This window comes from Leuciscus leuciscus (assembly GCF_965113295.1).
Source record: "Leuciscus leuciscus genome assembly, chromosome: 17".
NCBI classification, from domain to species: Eukaryota; Metazoa; Chordata; class Actinopteri; order Cypriniformes; family Leuciscidae; genus Leuciscus; species Leuciscus leuciscus.
The window spans coordinates 27,512,421-27,531,535 of record NC_138741.1 but is presented as its reverse complement, the minus strand read 5'-3'; the positions used below and the strand labels follow the sequence as shown (position 1 = coordinate 27,531,535).

Genomic DNA, 19,115 nt, shown 5'->3' with positions numbered 1-19,115 from the left:
TAAATACGTTAAATAAAATATTAAAGGTATGTTATGTTCCCCCAAATTTACCCCAAAACTATAAGCTTAAAAACATGATTTTATAATCATAAAAACACTTCTAACAAGAAGGAAAATGAAATACATGAGTATCGACACTTTAGTCCCATTAATTGATAATAGTAACACCTGTTACTCTCAAATAAACTTGGTGATATTCAATAAATATTGTTGAGACGACTGGTAATCAGAATAAAAGGAAAGAACAGAATTCTTACTTTATACGTGTAATTCATCGGCATAAACATTTAACTGAAAAAAAAAACAACTGAATGACAATGTCCTTATCAAGATGGCCACTCGGTATGGACATTTTCAGAAAGAGAATTGTGGGAGACTCCTTACGTCACCTGCAGTAGCCAATCAGCGTCTCTCTATGTTTCCGTACCGTGAACTTTGGCGCGCCGCTTTGAAAGAATCAACACATGAATGAAAATAGACGATCATAAGTATTGATCAGCTTTAAATCTGATATAAAGCAATCAATGAGGACGAGATTTATAGTATTACAGCTGTTCGCGCGCGGGTAGTGTTGGTTATTCATTAGATGCGCGTAAGTTTGTAGTAATCCGCTGTGGAGGTCCTGGTAAATGGACAGGATGACGTCTACAAAAGAAATCAAGCGTAAGATATTACCTATAAAATCATCAATAATATTATTTCTGTCCATTGTTTTAAGATCTGTGATTTATTGTCATATGTAAGTCATTTCTAATGAAATTTTGTATTTTAATGTAAACTACACCATCCACGTATTTATTAGTTAGCTTTTTTGTTTGTTTACATATGTAACGTTACATGTCAGTCAGAAATGTGTAACGTTATTTATATAACGTTATACAATTTATACATATTTCTTTAATGTAATGACTTGTATTCTATGTACTAGTTTAATTATATATATATATGTATGTATACGTATGTATGTATGTATGTATGTGTGTGTGTGCGCGCGTGCATGTATATACACTTACTATAATATATATAGTTATTTATTATGTATTTGTTTATTTTAATAATTATGGTTTAGTATAATGTTAGTTTAATATATGATATATAACACAAGATGCGCATATATATATATATATATATATATATATATATAATATTAGTTATTTATTTAAACTTATTAAACTTAAATTATGATGTAGTATAGACTGTTTTTACACATACACACATGCATTTAATACAGAGTCATTAATAACTATCATTATTAATTTCATGTGTTTGCAGTAATACAGAAGGCCAAGAGTAAAGCCCAGAGCAGCAATAACCTGAAAGAGGAAGCCAGTCTGTGCAATCAGCTGGGGGAAGTTTACGCTAAAACAGGTAAAACAGACAATGAAGCCCTTAGGAGACTTTAGAATAAAAGTGGACTAGTCTGGACTCAGAGCTGTAGGTTCAAACCCTAGAGGGTTTGCTCTGTCATAATCATCATTATGATTATGAGGACCATTATTGTGACAGATGTTCGTTGAATGAATGTATTATGTGATAATCAGTCCGGCACTTGTTTCATCTAGGTGACTATCGAGCTGCTATTGAGGAGCATCGGCAGGAATTGGCGCTGTCTGAGATTTTGCATGATGTGATTGGATCTGCTGTAGCCAATAGGAAGATTGGAGAGTGCTATGCAGAACTGGGGAACATTGAAGCTGCTCTGAAGGTTTGCAAATACATCCTAGCTAGAAGGGTAGTCAGTGCATAGAGTGCAGTCATTCACACACACTCTCTCTCTCTCTCTCTCTCTCTCTCTCTCTCTCTCTCTCAGCACCAGAGGCTTCACCTGAATCTGGCTCGATCTGTGCATGATGCAGCAGAGGAGCAGAGGGCACTGGCCACTATTGGAAGAACATACCTCTTCCTCTTTGACTCGGACCATTCACGGGACAGCTTGAAGCATGCTGAAGATGCGTTCATGAAGAGTTTGGCCATTGTAGATGAGCGCCTAGAAGGTTAAAAAATGATTTTAGATATTCAAAATGACATGGTTAACTTGCTCAGAATGACATACTACTAGAAATGTGATAATCTGCGATGTTTCCTAAAAAAGAAAACATTGTATGTATACTGTATAACCGGTTGTTTGTCTCTGTTTCTGCAGGTACAGTGTCGTCGCGAGAGCTCAGTGAGATGAAGGCCCGCCTCCTGCTGAATCTGGGCTGTGTGTATGATGGCATGAAGGAACCGCAACGCTGCAGTGACCTCATACGACAGAGCATCTACATCGCAGAGTAAGAAAACGTTTGTCTAGAAACGAACAAAAATGGGGAAAAGGTTTGGAACAATTAAGGTTAATATTTGTTTATGTTTTTGAAAGAAGTCTCTTATGATCACTAAGGCTGCATTTATTTTAAAATACAGTAAAAAAAGTAGGATTGTGAAATATTATTACAATTTAAAATAAATCTTTTCTATTTGAATATATTAAAATGTAATTTATTCCTGTGATGTAGAAGCTGAATTTTCAGCATCATTACTCCAGTCTTCAGTGTCACATGATCCTTCAGAAATCATTCTAATATGCTGATTTGCTGCTCAAGAAACCTTTATTATTATTGTCAATGCTTTGTGGAATTTGCATGGAAACTGTGAAACACAAAATACTTTTATTCAGCAAAAACACAAAAGTGAAAGTAAAGACATTTATAGATTTCTATTTCTATTTCAAATCAATGCTGTTAAATGCTGTTCTTTTTTATTTCAGAACCTTTACCAATTCTCTCTTTTTACTAAGCAACAACAAGATTTAGTTTTAGATTTTTTTTGTGTGAAGATAAATACTTTTTTTTTTTTGCTACAATTTAACCGGTTTCTTCCCATGAAAAAGCCATGGCAGCTGACATGGTGTTAAGTTATAAACCAACAAACAAACTAAGTAACAAGTTGTACGATGAAATGTTGTGTTTGACAAATCACTGAATCTCAAAATAATTAAAATGTAGCGTTTATATAATTAAATAATAATAATAGTTATTTTAAAGTCCCCCTGTGGTGAAAATCAAGCTTTTAATGTTGTTTATATGTCTATGTGTTGTTTTTAAAATGCTTTAAATTGGTGGTTGGTTATGATTTCACTTTTCTAACTTTAGTTAGTGTGTAATGTTGCTGTTTGAGCATAAACAACATCTGCAAAGTTACAATGCTTTAAGTTCAAAGCAAAGGGAGATATTTGCTTTTAAAGAAATCACTTTTTAACGACTACACGACATTCCTCTGGGGTTAGTGACATCACCAACCCTAAAATTTACATAAACCCCGCCCCCAGGAATACAATTTATAGATTATCAAGACAGAATATGCTGATCAATGACTAGAAGACAACTACACATAAGCGACATAAATTCATCAACTAACCATTCGTCAGAAACGTCCTGTTGCATTCTACATGTTGTCACTTCTTCTTGAGTCTCTCCATCATTGTCTGACTCCGGTTTGAACATAAAAGGCTAAACGTTTTTTACATTTTCAATGCATGTGTGTGTGAGGTAAAAGGACACAAGCTGTTGTAGCTCCGCCCCCTGTGCCATTTTTTTTCACAGTGAAAAACTTTTAAATATGTAATTTTGGTGATCAAAGATGAGTTTTAAGATATATAATTACTGACTACCGGGGGACTTTGAATATTGACATGCAATATTATAAGGGCAACCTTGTTTTTTAGGTTAAGAATGTTATCAAACTTTTAATGAATTTTTTTTATTTTAAATGAATGCAATACTGAGTTTTGAACACTTAACTAAAATATTGTAGTGGAGAGAGAACTCATTACGTCTGTATTGGTACAAATACAAAACCATTTTTTGGATATCTGACGTCTTTTCTTCTAGGAAAAACAACCTCCTAGAGGATCTGTATCGTGCCAACTTCAACCTGGGCAGCATTCACTTCCGAAACGGGCAGCACTCGCGCGCCATGCGCTGTTTTGAGCAGTCTAAAGAATGCGCCCGCAAAATGAAGGACAAGTTCAGTGAGAGCGAGTGCTTCCATAGTATCGGCAAGGTGATAAACCCACCGCATCTCCAAACAGCAGTGTGATCAACATGTACCTGCATGGTTTGTTATTTCCGTCCCTTTTAATGATTTTTGACAGGTGTATTTCTCTTTTGCTGTGCACCTGTTCAGATATTGCTTCATCTTGGTGACTTTGCGGCGGCGCGGCGTTCTCTGAAGAAGGCGTTCTGTCTGGGCTCCCAGCAGCCTTCTGAACGTGAGGCCGTCAAGAAAGATTTCAAACACGGTGAGATTAAGAACAGCTGTAAACGCGATTCTGCCAGATCAAGAGATCTAACAGCGGTTTGTCTCTTAAAGCTGCACAGCTTGTGGCTGGATGCTGATTTTTCAGTTAGAAGATGCTCAATTAAAGCTCTGTGGCTTCTCATGACCATATTAGCATAGCGTTTGACTGAACATGTGTCTGGTGCAGCGATCCGTGGCTGTCAGCTGGAGCAGACGGCAGCAGAAGTGACGGATAAGTTTTCCCATGAGGCCATGGATCTGTCAGAGCAGTTGGGAGATCTTTATTGTAAAGTGGGCTGCTATAACAAAGCTCTGGAAGCTTACCAAACACAAGTAAGTGTACAATACACCCAAAAACAATTAAAGTGCCCCAAATTATGCTATTTTATAGGTTCCAAATTTAGTTTTGGAGGTCTCCTACAATATTTACATGCATCCAAGGTCAAAAATATACATTGCAGCATCACCGCTTTTCTCACGGTGTCTGAAACGGTTCAATCATAGGATCCGGTCTTTCTAAACCCCTCCTCTCCGAGAGCCTACTCTGCTCTGATTGGTCAGAATTCCCAGTCTGTTGTGGATTGGTCTTGAAAAAGAAACGCCCATATATCCGAATTCCAGCTCCGGATCTTTCTCAGCACTTGTTGTTACGCAGTTAAATGAACCGTAATGATGGTGTCGGTTTTACTGTATGAATTCTTCAGAAGTGCATGTAAAGTCGACAACACATACCAAACTCTTCCAGGCCTCAGCTACAACTATAGTGTTTGTGGGCGGGTCAGAGTAAATGACGTTTGGGGGCAGCCAATGAAGACCATAGGCTGGCATTATGCAAATGTGTTACAAATCCACGTAGGCTTTGTGCAGGAAGTGAGACTGGATTTACGCACGACTCGTTTCAGGCGGTTTAGAATCGCTTCTTTGATTTTTAAAACTTTGCCAACACTTTACATTGACAAATTAGCTATATTACACACTGCATGAAAGGGAACATCCGAAAAGGCTTAATAGGGGCACTCTAATATATTGCAGTTTCTTTATAATTAAAGAATTAAATGTTTTATTTGCTTTTACAGTAATTGAATGTATTTATTAATTTTCAGTGTATGACTATAACCTTTATTTAAAGTTCTTACTTCATGTGTTTGTGTATTAGCTGGTGTGTGCCGAGACTTTAGGGAAGCCTGCTCGTGAGTTAGCCGTCATTTACGTGTCGCTGGCGGCCACATACACAGATTTGCGACTGCACCACAGGGCCGTGGAACATTACAGACAAGAGTTAAAGCTGAGACAGGGCAACCCTAAAGAGGTAACATACCCACAGATGAGTGACTCATCACAAACTGCTAAGTTGCCTACTAATTAATTACCAGAGACACTTCCAGTTTTCGTGAAAAATCTGTTGTACACCATCCTGAGTGACTGCACAAACGTCCTCACTTTTCAATGTTTTTCAGGAGTGTGAGACATGGTTAAATATAACTGGTTGTCAGGAGGAGATCGGACAGCCAATGGAGACCATTGATGAAAGTTTTAGTGCTGCTCTGAGCTGTGCTGAGAGATCAGGACTGAACAAACTACAGGTTTGTTCAGAATAACTTCAGGCTTAAGTCTTCATGTTCACACACTGGTTTCATGAGCAGGAGACGCACTGTTTTCATGATTATAAGAGGTATACTTTCTGAAAATGTTTTAGTTTGTCAGTGGTCCTGGGTAATAGCTAATAAAAAATATTAAGAAGCACAACTGTTTCCAACATTGATAACTATCAAATCAGCATGTTCCACATTTCTGAAGGATCATGTGACACTGAAGGCTGGTAAATGATGCTGTAAATTCAGCTTTGCATCATAGAAATAAATTATATTTTAAAGTATATTAAAATAGAAAACCATTATTTTAAATTGTAATAATATTTTTCTATATTTTTTTATCAAATAAATGCAGGCTTGATAAGAGATTAAAAATAGTACTATTAAAAATAGTAATGTTTCCAAACTTTTGACCAGTGCTTGTTTATCTTTACATTTTATTTATTTTTGCTACTACTTTACAATAGGGTCCTATTAGTTTATGATAGTTAATGCATTAACTAACACTAAGCAATACATTTGCTACAGTATTCATTAATCTTTGTTAACAATAATAAAAATACAGCTGTTCATTGTTAGTTAATGTTAGCTCAGGTCTATTAAATTGTAACAGATACAACTTTTGTTTTGATTTTAATAAAGTATTAATAAATGTTAAAATTTAACTAAATAAATGCATTAGAAATAATTGTATTGTTAATAACTAATGGAACTTTATTGTAAGTGTTTAAAGTGTTTTTTTAAAAGTACATTTATTTAAATACATACATTAATTTATTATCATTTATTTAAAAATACAATTAAAAAAACATTTATACTTTAACTCTTTTATTCTGTTCTGTAAACCTGTTAAAATATTTTTGTTCACAAAAAACAAAACAAAAACAAAACTGAGAGTAAAAAGAAAGTAACAAACACTGCTTTTGATTACTAGATTTGGTTATGTGAATGTAATTTGTAAAAATCTTATTGATAGTATTTTTATTTTTTTAATCTCCATGGCGTGGTTGACTGTTTGCGTTACCCGTGGCGGCAAAAAACGCATTCTGGTTGAGTACCATCTCAAAGTCTATGTGCACTGGGAATCACATTCTCTCAAATAAAGACCAGATAAAGCAAATGTTACATATCATATACACAGTGAATCTGGCATCAATATGAAATAGTGAGTTGGATATAGTGCACCAAAGTTTGAAATGTAGGATTAAAAGCTCTACGATGTAGGATATTCTTTTGTAAGTGTCCAGTGACTGCAGACAATTGCATTGATAAATCAGAGATGAACAGATTACTCTGGACTGCTGAGCCAAAGTTGGAGGTTCGAACCCCAGAAGGGTCGGTTCATGAATTCTAACCATAGTGTCCTTGAGGAAGAGACTTAACTCCGTTACTGAACCTTTAATCAAATATGAAATGTCACTTTGGATAAGAGATGTGATTCCATCTGTGATGTGATTCCAGAGGCGTGTTTTGAGAGCGTGGGTTCAGGCCCAGCGGCGCAACGGTTCCTCGCAGTGTGACGACACAGAGGCACGGCTGATGGAGCTGTGTGAGCGGGACGGCCTGAGACTGGAAGATAGTGAAGAGGAGGATGAAGAAGAGGAGGTGGAGAATAGTGAACCACTGGAGGACAGTGACATTCAGTACTCTGACTCCGGTAATACACACAGAACACACAGAGGTTTATAGAATGCTAATACCAACAATGATTTTTATGAGGTTTATTGCAATGCAGATAAGATACATAAAGTACTGTAGAGGTATCAGTCTCTGTATTTTATATTCTATTATAGTATTTATTAATATTTATATATAGGTATCATAATAGGTATCATATATATGATATATATATAATATAATATATTAATATAATATAATATAATATAATAATATTAATATAATATATAATATACCTATGATATAATATAGGTATCAGTCTCAATATTTTATATTCTATTATAGTATTTATTAATATTTTGAATTAGCTTTGATTTTTATACAGTATAATCATTTTTCATAAAAATTTTACTCATTTTCATTAGCTTTTTAATATTTCTATTTAGCTTTCATTTATTTGAGTTTTAGTAATTTTAGTACTTGATATTTTATTGAAGTTTGTGGCCAAGGCAATATTTCTGATTTTCGTTTACATTTTTTTAAGTCAAATTTTTATATTTTATTTTATTTCAGCTTTTCTTTTTAATTAATAGTTTGTTTTGTTAACAATAACAACACTGAGTGCAGTCAGATGGTAATACCTTGGCATTTTGATATGTTACTATACAAACACAGTACCTTGATTTTACAAATATCACAGGCAAGACCATTGAAGTACCTTGGCATAAATATCATGATATGTGCCATATTAAATATCAACGTACCATGGTATCACATTATTGGACCCAATATTTACTGTGTAATTCTTACTATGTTATATGTTCAATTAACAAAATGTGCAATGTGGTGTTTTTTAAATTATGAAAAATCTAAATCAGGATGTTGATTTATATCTGAGTGAGTGAATAATCTGTTTGTGCAGATGATGATCTGGAGGGTTATGATAAGATGGTCACGGGCAGGAGGAAGACGCAGAGGGTGAGATCTGACAGACTGTGGTTTATGCTGTGTGTGTTATTGTTTGTTGATCTTGTTCTGTGTTGCTTGTGCAGTGGAACCGTCGGAATGAGAAGGGCGAGACGGTTCTCCACAGGGCCTGTATAGAGGGAAACGTAAAGCAGGTTCAGTGTTTGATTGATCAGGTGGGTTTGGCTCTTTTCAGTGTTGGTACTAGTGTTGTTTTTGGCGGCCTGTTTTAATTTTAGTTTTAGTCTAGTCTTTGTGTCAAGCTGTCGTTTTAGTTTTTATTAGTTTTAGTCACATACTCTTTTAGTCTAGTCAAGTTTTAGTCGACGAAAACTGATGACATTTTAGTCTAGTTTTAGTCAATGAAAATTGTATTTTAGTCTCTTTTTAGTAATGCAATTCTATTTAACCCAGTCAATATAGAATTTCAAACAAGGTTATCTTATTATATTTAGTATATTTAGGGCTGTGACGGTGGCAGTTTTTTTTTTTTTTACCACCGCGGTAATGGACCAACTACCGGCGGTGGTTGGGGGGTTATAAAAAAAAACAAAACATTTCGTTTTATATTTCCACACAAAGACGCGTGATATAGCCTATACTCTGCGCTCTGAGAGGGATGTGGGACACGAGCAGGAAAGAGACCATCGATCTCTTCATGATATCTTCGTGTTTTCTACTTGATGTGAATTGGTCTGAAGAGCGAATTTTATCTTCCACAAGGGCGAGATATTTAGCCTATGTTTGAGATTACGCTGCCAGAGAAAGTGAAACTAAAAATCACCCGCGCGTGTGAAACGCGCTTTACAACTAAACTTGACGCGCCCTATGTCTAATATAACAAGCACAAACTGTGTTAAAAAGAATTTGACATGCAAGTACAAATGTAGGCTATCTGTCCTACAGCGTTTTTCTACTTTACCACAGTAAAGAATACGAATATAATAGGCCTAATTAAAAGCGAGCCAATGAAGAAACGTTTATAATCCCTTTAGAAAATGGGTGAGAAGTGAGTGAAGATTTGGGAAAAGAAACTTTTCGATTTTTGGATATTCGATTATGCTGATGCGGTGACGCGTTCATGTAACCAGAGGGTGACGCTGCCAATAACATACAGCTGTCACAAAGAACCGGCAAAAGTAATGATTATGAATGTGTCAAATATATCAATGAGACATTTTAATAGAATAACTAGAGTAATATTGTTAAATTCGCTGATAATCGGGTGACTAGATCGCAAACCAGAATTTAAACCCGACAAAGCTATGGGTTCACGCACAACTCTCTCATTCGTCGTGACGTTATAACATTTCGTCTCGTCTCGTTTTGGTCAACGAAAATGAAGAGACATTTTAGCATTGCTTTTATTTTGTAAACCACATTTAGTCTCGTTTTTATTCGTCAACGATATTGCATTATACATGTATTTTAGTCATCGTCACATGACCAGCATTTACGTCTCGTCTCGTTTTCGTCAGGTGATAACGGTTCGTTGACGACAATATTTCGTCATAATTTTCGTTGACGAAAGCAACACTAGTTGGTACTTCACTTTTTAAGAGTGAAATGGCTTTGACCTTCTTGAGGAAGTATTTGATGGATGTTGTGATACAACATGTATAAAATGGACCTTTCTCTGTTATGTTTGTTTGTTGTGACAGGGTCACCCGGTTAACTTGAGGGATTACTGCGGGTGGACTCCTCTGCATGAGGCCTGTAACTATGGTCATCAAGGTACTGTATTCTGCAGGTTTACATTCATAATAGTTATATAGCTCAGCAGAGAGACTGAAATCTGTTTGTTTGTTTTTTGGGGTTTTTTTTTTCAGATATTGTAGCTCTGCTGCTGGAACGTGGAGCAAATATAAATGACCCTGGGGGTCGAGACTGTGATGGTGTCACACCCCTGCATGACACGCTGAACTGCGGCCACTTTCATGTAGCTCGACTGCTGGTGCAGAAAGGGGCGTCAGTCACTGTTCGCAATGGCAAGGTCAGGAAAACACTAATGCTACACATGCCTATTAACAAATAGACACAAATGTGAAACATTTCAAATTGCATGCATATATATATATATATATATATATATATATATATATATTTATAAATATGGTAAATATATATATCTGCAATTTTAGAATGATTTCTGAAGGATCATGTGACACTGAAGACTGGAGTAATGGTGCTGAAAATTCAGCTTTTGCCATCACAGGAAGAAATTACATTTTAAATTATATTAAAATAGAAAACAGTTATTTAAATGTGTCATAGAATTACTGTTTTTACTGTATATGATCAATTAAATGCTTTTTGAGCATGTATAAGGCTACTTACACTAGTATTTTCATCCTCCTTTCAGGAACAAAACCCATTGATTCATCATCTGTCTTTGTTGATTCTGTCCACATTTGTCTTATATGTACATATTTATTTATAGGGACTCACTCCTCTGGACACTCTCCGTCAGTGGTTTAAGACTTACAGCCGACAGCTGGACCAAGAGACAAAGCAGGATTGTTTGGAGACTGAGAAACTCATCAAGAGAGCACTGTCAGGAGACGGTGAGGAGATCAAAGATACTCATGTATTATGCAATCTAGGTTTTTTTTTAGATGGCTTTCTGATTCTGATTCTTTTTTCTAGCTGATTCTTTGCATAATGTGTTTTAAAGGGGTCATGACATGAGAAATCATATTTGCCTTGATCTTTGTACCATTAAAACATCTTGCTGGTTTCATAGCTCAAAACATCCTTATTATAAACAAAGTAATCGATTAATCGAAATGAAACCGCACGCGATTTGGCAAAGGCTGCGATTATTTTATGCGCAGGTTGTAGTGCAGCACGCCTGATCGGCAGTAAATGCTGCTCCATCTGAACACCAGAGGGCGCTCTCATGCAGACACGCCAAATATGCCACGACGCAGTAGTAGACAACAAACGTCATTCCAGGAAATCCCTATGTGCATCATACTGTTGCTGTAGCTGAATGTTGTCTTTTGTTGGACAAGAGGTTCATAAATGCTTCTCATGTTTGGAAAGATGTTTGACGTATGCTTTTTCAAATGGACGCTATAAGTAACTCAAACTCGCAGTGCTTTCAAATGGAGCAGCATTTACTACGGATCACAGAGCCGTACTTTACTGACAAGCTGCACATAAAAAAAAATCGCAGCCTTTGCGATAATCCAAATCGGTTTAAACACGATTTCCATGTTGATTGCGATTCATCATGCAGCCCTAAAACAAAGCATATATTAAATCAAGCTCCAAAAACGGCCTGTTTTGATATTGCGGGATCTGTGACGTCACATGGTTAAACGCATTTGCGTATGACTGCCTCCAGAGCAAGACATCAACTAATAGTTCTACATCATTGCACCATAGGCCCCGCCCACTGGAATTCAGTCGCTTAAAGTGATACTCCACTTTTTTCGGAAATATGCTCATTTTACAACTCCCCCAGAGTTAAACAGTTGAGTTTTACCGTTTTAGAATCCATTCAGCCGAACTCCGTGTCTGACGGTACCACTTTTAGCATAGCTTAGCATAGATCATTGATTCTGACGAGTCCAGTAGCATTTCTTTCAAAATGACCAAAGAGTTTCAATATTTTTCCTATTTAAAACTTGACTCTTCTGTAGTTAAACCGTGTACTAAGATCGACGGAAAATGAAAAGTTGCGATTTTCTAAGCCTATATGGCTAGGAACTACTCTCATTCCGGCGTAATAATCAAGGAACTGTGCGGCCGTACCATGGGTGCAGCAGGCGTAATGATATGACGCAGCGCCTGAAAATAAGTCTAATAGGTTAGACAAACTTAGTCCCGGTCACGTTGGAAGAAGTTACCGAGCTGGGGACTATTTTCAGGTGCTGCGTCATATCATTACGCCTGCTGCACCCATGGTACGGCCCAAGTTTAACTACAGAGTTTCTGGCGTACTCTACACACTTGAGTCTGCCGAGAAGTGTAATAAGGTTAAGTCAGAGTGCAATAAAGAGAGTTCCCAAAGAAACATTTGTTGACAACTGTATTGGATCTGAATGCAGCTGCATCACAAACTGTAAATAAATGATTTCATAATGCTTTGTCTGTAAATTATGGTTTTATATGAATAATGTTTTCAAAACACTAACTCACGTGCAACAGCGAGTGGGCGTTGATACAGTTTCCTATGCAGCGACGTTAACCAATCATAACATGGCCGTTTACTCACATGGCTTAAATGAGCCGCCCCTAAAAACTGCATCAATTCAGACAGAGTATGAGAATGAAAGTAAGAGAATGAAGGATGAAAATAATCGTTTTTTTCTCATATATATATATATATATATATATATATATATATATATATATATATATGTATATGTAATAAACGATATAAATATATACATTTCTTATATTTTTGTGTGCAAAATAACTGTTAACATTATAGGTCAACCTCAAGGAACATTTAAAATAATAAAATCCATGTCATCACCTGTTTAATGATAACAAATGAGACATACACAAAATTATTTAAACTAAATAAACTAAAATTCACTACAGTACTTGATTTATTACTGACAGAAATTCTAGATTGACTTGATTTATGGAAGATGAATTGGAAGTGTTGGTACTTCAAAAATGAAATCTCAGTACTTTAAAATCTTTTTCTTCTTCTGCTGTAGTCTCGGTTATATCGACGGCTTCACGACAGCAGAAGGAGCTTCAGGACAGTCAGCTGTTTGATGCAGAGTATTCAGAACCACTGTTGCAGGAGTCCCCGCCGTTACCCCAGCACATCATTCCACGTCCCGCTCCGACTGTCCCGACTCCAAAAGACTCTGCTCCCAGACGCAGGGGGGCGTCCGCTTCAGCCCGCCGGCCACGAGGGATGGAAGTAGATGTTCTGTATGGGGTAAAGTTGCTTTTCTGAACAGTTTTTCCTAAGGCTGCACAATACATCTAAATAAAATCGATATCGTGATATGGCTTGGTGCGATTGTCAAATCGCGCTGGCTGCCATTTAAATCAATATATGCACTACCGATTTTAATGAAGCAAGCCTTTAACACTCCTAGTTCAATCATCTCACAATGTCTCTGCTTATTTACTGTAAATTCTGCAAATCCAAAGGCCGTGACACAACAAGCCGACGTCAAAGAACTAGCGCTGATGAAAGCAGACTGTTGTCGGCTTCATCTGGGCCATAAAGCTGCGCTTGAAAATATCTCAAAGGCTACTGCTGACTGTCAACTAGCATGTGTGTTTTGCGCCTGTGTTTAAGGAAATAACTCTATATTAGCTGGTATCAATAGTCTATATTCATCATTCAAAAGGAGAAACCAAAACAAGGACTGCAGATATACAAACCGTAAATCATTACCATTTTCAATATCAATCATTCTGATCACTTACTTTATTTCAGGCGGCTCATGTTGTTATGAAAATATTTGCATATTGCAATGCTCAGTAAGATGATGTAAAATTAGAACAGCCTTCTGTTCAGAGTCAGCCTTCTTTGCTTCGCTTTAATTCCCGTTCGCTCAACTGAACGACGGCGATTCAACATGCTGAATTGGCCGAATTGCCACCAACGTGAGCCCGAATACAACTAACATGTGGAACAAGCGCTCACCGACGGCCCGACCTTCGACTTGGTGTGTCACGGCCCTAAGACTCTGATTTCATGAGCTGCGTGTGTAAATGAACACAGTGCAGCGCTTCACTCTGAAACCAGCAGCTCATATTTTTATTTGCCTGCCAACTATCAAAATAAAAGATCGATGGGTTACCGTTTGAAAATGAAAAAAATTAAGACATAAGTATTGTTATTGTGATTTTATATTCAAGTAAAATGATTATTACTCAAATTTTTATTAAGTGAAATAGTGTTATTACAATGTATTTATTATTGTTGAATTAAAAAAAAATTATAATCACAATAATAATTTTATAGTCTATTATATTGGTTAAAAACAGTGGGAATTTGGTTTATGAAAACTCAAGTGTAAAGATTTTTTTAAAACATGTTTTTTCATCACTAGAAAAAACATTGGTCTAGACTCTAGGGTTTACTTTGAAAACTATTTTCACAAATTGCTAGTAAATTTCAGCGACATTTTATTTACAACTTCAAAATACATTTTTACTGCAGTGAAGCTTTTCCTAAATCCTAAATCCTACATTAAACAATTTTTCCGTTTTGAGATCCTAATCAATAGGGATGTGCCCGAAGCCGAATACAATGTCCGGAAAGGAAAGGACTCTACGGAGCCCCTAAAGGGACATGGTGATGGGGAAAAATACGAGATGGGTGGAAAAAATATATTTTAATATTTTTGCGTTCTCTTGCAGTTATATAGTTGTTTAATTATATTGTATATAATTTGCGGGAATCAGGGAACCGCTATCAATATGCAGGGTATTGAAATCGCTTTTGAATGCGTGCTCGCTTTCCTATTCGCGATCACGCATCCTCTGTATAGAGAGGGGTGGTACTGACCACACATTTTACAAGATAAGATATTTGTCAAAGATGCTCAGGATCTGGATGACTGACGTCGACCTGTCCTTTTAACTCATGTTTTTTTTTTTGGTGTTGCTTTAGAACAAAAGCAGTTCTTCGGATGATTCTGACTCTGATTGCTCGTTCAGTCCTCTTCGTCCTATTCGGTCAAGACCGCGTTCCCCAGCAGCCCAGTCCTCGCAGGAATTCCCACTCAGTCAGGATTTTCCCTCCGTATACGCCGTCAGAGAGACCGCGTTGCCCCCGCAGACAGACTCGGGCAGACTGGAGTACCAGAAGGCCATGCAGAACCTGGGCAGCGCCAAATCCCGCCTCCTCACTCAGAGCCTATCAGAGCCGGCCTTTACCAGCACGCCAGCGGTGTCGGCCAATAGCAGATCAGCTTTGGTCCCAGAGGAGCAGTATGTGGCAGATGATTGGCTGGAGGATGACCTGAGTGATGTGCAGCCTAAGAAGAAGCGGAGAGTTTCTGAGCAAAACATCCCACGGGAAACAACTTGCAGAAATCAGAATCATTTCTCAGTCTCTGCTGAAGTTTCTTCTAGAGGTGTGTGACATACCGGCGCAATCATATCCAGTCATTAGTTTCATGAGGATTACAATGTACACACAATAATGTATTCAGAATATTACATTTTAGAGATATTTTTTTTTATTAATTGAATTGGGCTTCACTTTTAGTTATTCTATTCTTGCATGCAATGCATTATATATACAATGTGAATTAGTTCAATCCTACATTTAATGTCCAACAACTGATATTTGTATAATTTTTTGCACTCTCTTACATTTATTTAATGGCTAAAGTAATGCAACACTTTAATAAAGTAATGCAAAAGTAACTACAACATTAGTTTCCTAAAATGTGTGATTAACGCAATAATGTAACATTTCAACAAACACTTCCCATACATAATCCTCAACACTGAAATTTACACATAAGTGGCTTCTGAAATACTTGACTCTGATTGGTCAGTTGCTGCAGTCAAATGTTTTTGAATTTTATATATATATATATATGTATATATGTGTGTGTGTGTTATTTATTTAATGTAATACAGTATAATATAATTAATAGATGGATAGTTTAAACACTAAACAGTTTTGTTGCCCGTTGTCAAGCCTCTCACTATTTAGCAGTTTCTTTCTTATTACATTTTCAGATCAATATTTTTGAGGTCCTGATCAACATGTCGGCATTTATTCTGTGATAATGGGCAGCTTAATAAATGTTATAATATAATATAATATATATTTGTATGTTTTTAATAATTTAATATTAATATAATATATTAATATACAAATATACAGATATGAATAATGCTTAAATATTTGATTGCCTGTTGTTAATACGTTTTTATGTCTCTCACTCTTCTGCAGTTTATTTCTTTTCATCACAATTGTATTGATTAATTTTGGGGTCCTGATCACCATGTTGGCACTTGTTTTGTGATAAAGGTCAGCTGACTCTTTTGGATTTCTCTCATTGCAGTTCAGAGTTCCTCCAGTAGGGGTCTGTCTCTGAAGAAGGGCACTAAGTCGTCTCGGCAGGTGAAGATGAATCAACTGCCTGGGATGGTGATGCTGGGCAGGAGAGAGGTCAGCAGGTCACATAGTCCCATCATGAATGAAGAATCTGACCCGAATCATGACCCTGCACCTCCGACCCATCAGTCAATGGTAAAAGACCTCACTGTATCATTGGATGTGTTTGGAATGTAAAGCTAGCTCACTGTATAGTAGTGTTGCTGCACTCGAGGTGTTGGTCTTGCCTCGTCTTGATGGCATTTGTACTCGGTCTTGTCTCGGGATTTTAAGACCAGTCAAGACCACCACTTGCAGGGATATCACTAAATTGTCAGAATTATGTTTTAACATCATTAATATGATTGGATGCTGTCAATAACTTTTGTCTAATTTGATTTATTATGTTATTATTGTGCCGGGTCAGAAATGAATGAGTAATTGTTAAAAAATGTCACCTCAAAATTAATACAAATGCCCACAAATGTTTATTTTTAAAACTCTAATCTCAACATTATTTATGCAGTTGTAATTGTACCAATTCAGACGCAGTTTCTGTGCCAGCTCTGCAGTGCAAAGACAGATTTAGTTGTTAGTGATTTTCATTTGATTGATAACAGCTATTATTCTAATAGTATTCATTGATTAGACATTTCTGAGGCATTAAATGTGGATCTTTCAGATGATTTTAAGGTGGTCTGGTTTTGGTCTTGACTTGGTTTTATATTGTATAGTGCTTGCTATGTTTCTTTATAATATGTGTAATGGTATGCAGTTGCAGTATAAAAGTTAATTACCTCATTACTTTGCATGTCTAATTTAACAAGTGTCATTTTAGAAATAAATGCAGTTCTGCATTTTTATCCAAATTTTATGTAACAATTACAAAAAAAAAAAAATCTGTTAAAAAGGAGGTTAGAAATCCAATACTTCTATTTCTACAGAACGCTACTCCTTGTGTTTGATACTTACAGACTGCTATGATTAATAAATGCATTATAAATTGGCTGAACAATGATTATTATCATTTCTTTTTTAAGTCTTCAGCATCATTCCAGAACCGAACAGCCCATGTGCCTGCACCAATCAGGATGAGGGTCAGAGTTCAGGACAATGTCTTCCTGATTCCAGTTCCTCACAGGTCTGATGCTAGTTTTGTATGTATCGGGTAGTGTGTGTGTGGTGTGTTCTGAGTGTATGTAATTGTAGATGTTGTGTTTGTGTTTGTGCAGTGAGGCAGACTCCTGTACGGTGGCCTGGTTGTGTGAGCAGGCCTCTCAGCGCTACTATCAGAAGTGTGGATTACTGCCACGTCTGTCCCTGCAGAAAGAGGGCGCTCTGCTCTTACCCACAGATCCACTGCTGGCTGTTCTACACACCAATGAAGAGGTCAGAGGTCGTGTGAAAACTTCTGTCCACTGTTTTCTGTTTTTTTTTTTTAGAATAAAAAACATTTTTGGGGGGATTGTAGCAAAATAAATCATACTGTCACATTTGAGATTAAAAGAATTGGCAGGAAAATAAATGAATAATTAAATAATATTAATAAACAATAAGTAAGATTTTAAAAAAAAATTTATTTGGTATGATCAAAATTATAATATCATTTAATGTAATATACAACATAATCTAATATAATAGACAGATATTAACTGCACTAAACTATTTTATTGTCTCTCACTATTCTGCAGTTTCTTTCTTACTACTTTTCAGAACAATATTTTCATTTTGAGGTCTTGATCACCGTCACAATAAAACTAAATAAATATTTTATGACCGAAATATAAACAAACCGCAATTGCGAATGTATAACTCACAATTATGAGAAAAAAATAAAAATTGTGATATATAAAATCTGAATGTTTTATATATATATATAAAATAAATTATTTTTTCCTCAGAATTTATTAGATATAAACTCACAATTGTGAGATATAATGTCAGAATTGTGAGATAAAAAGTTGCAATTACTTTTTTATTTTTGTATTCCATGGCGGAAACAAGCTTACATACCCAAGATCGTGATTATATAGTCTAGTCATTTAAATACTTTACTTCATGGTACTTAATCTTATTTGGTTTTCTTATTTATTTGAAACTTCATGGACACAAAACCAAAAGATAATATTATTCTTGACATATGATATAATCTGGTAGTGAAGTTTCACCTTTATATTAAAAACAAAAGACTCAAAAGAAGAAAGTCTCAGACAGTAATGCATTATAAATATTACTGGATGTGTTTGAAGGTGTGACAGGGCCTGGCTGACCAGGCTGAGTTTCACCTTTGAACAAAAGTGTCCCAAGATCCAAAATTAAAATTCCATAAAAGTAGTCCATACAACTAGAGTGCTTTATTATAAGTCTTCTGAATCCATACAGTAGCTTTGTGTGGTAAACAGGCTGAAAGTTTGCTAATTTGCTTTCTTTTTTTCATCTTCGGGTGGATGCAGGTTCTTGCTGAGGTGTGTTCATGGGATCTTCCTCCGCTCCCTGAGCGTTACAGGAAAGCCTGTCAGAGTCTGGGAGTGGGTGAGTGACTCTTTGTGTTCCTAAACCTCTTCTCAGTCTCAAAGAAGTCGGGAATCTTTCTTACAAAACACGCTTGTCTGATATTCTTC

The 19,115-nt window shown here is 36.2% G+C and overlaps 1 protein-coding gene across 1 annotated transcript in view; it reads left to right on the top strand.

Moving 5' to 3' along the window:
• Positions 1–425: 425 nt before the first annotated feature.
• The window catches only part of tonsl (tonsoku-like, DNA repair protein), a 27,011-nt gene continuing 8,321 nt past the window's right edge, over positions 426–19,115 (top strand). The window contains exons 1-22 of the mRNA XM_082142296.1: positions 426–663; positions 1,273–1,368; positions 1,563–1,705; positions 1,811–1,994; positions 2,144–2,273; positions 3,870–4,041; positions 4,165–4,279; positions 4,466–4,611; positions 5,435–5,587; positions 5,736–5,861; positions 7,332–7,527; positions 8,410–8,465; positions 8,540–8,629; positions 10,115–10,187; positions 10,283–10,446; positions 10,894–11,017; positions 13,130–13,359; positions 15,052–15,517; positions 16,463–16,650; positions 17,535–17,635; positions 17,727–17,883; positions 18,948–19,026. Coding sequence (XP_081998422.1) covers positions 630–663; positions 1,273–1,368; positions 1,563–1,705; positions 1,811–1,994; positions 2,144–2,273; positions 3,870–4,041; positions 4,165–4,279; positions 4,466–4,611; positions 5,435–5,587; positions 5,736–5,861; positions 7,332–7,527; positions 8,410–8,465; positions 8,540–8,629; positions 10,115–10,187; positions 10,283–10,446; positions 10,894–11,017; positions 13,130–13,359; positions 15,052–15,517; positions 16,463–16,650; positions 17,535–17,635; positions 17,727–17,883; positions 18,948–19,026 — 3,223 coding nt within the window. The 5' untranslated portion in view covers positions 426–629. The remainder of the gene's footprint in view (positions 664–1,272; positions 1,369–1,562; positions 1,706–1,810; positions 1,995–2,143; positions 2,274–3,869; positions 4,042–4,164; positions 4,280–4,465; positions 4,612–5,434; positions 5,588–5,735; positions 5,862–7,331; positions 7,528–8,409; positions 8,466–8,539; positions 8,630–10,114; positions 10,188–10,282; positions 10,447–10,893; positions 11,018–13,129; positions 13,360–15,051; positions 15,518–16,462; positions 16,651–17,534; positions 17,636–17,726; positions 17,884–18,947; positions 19,027–19,115) is intronic.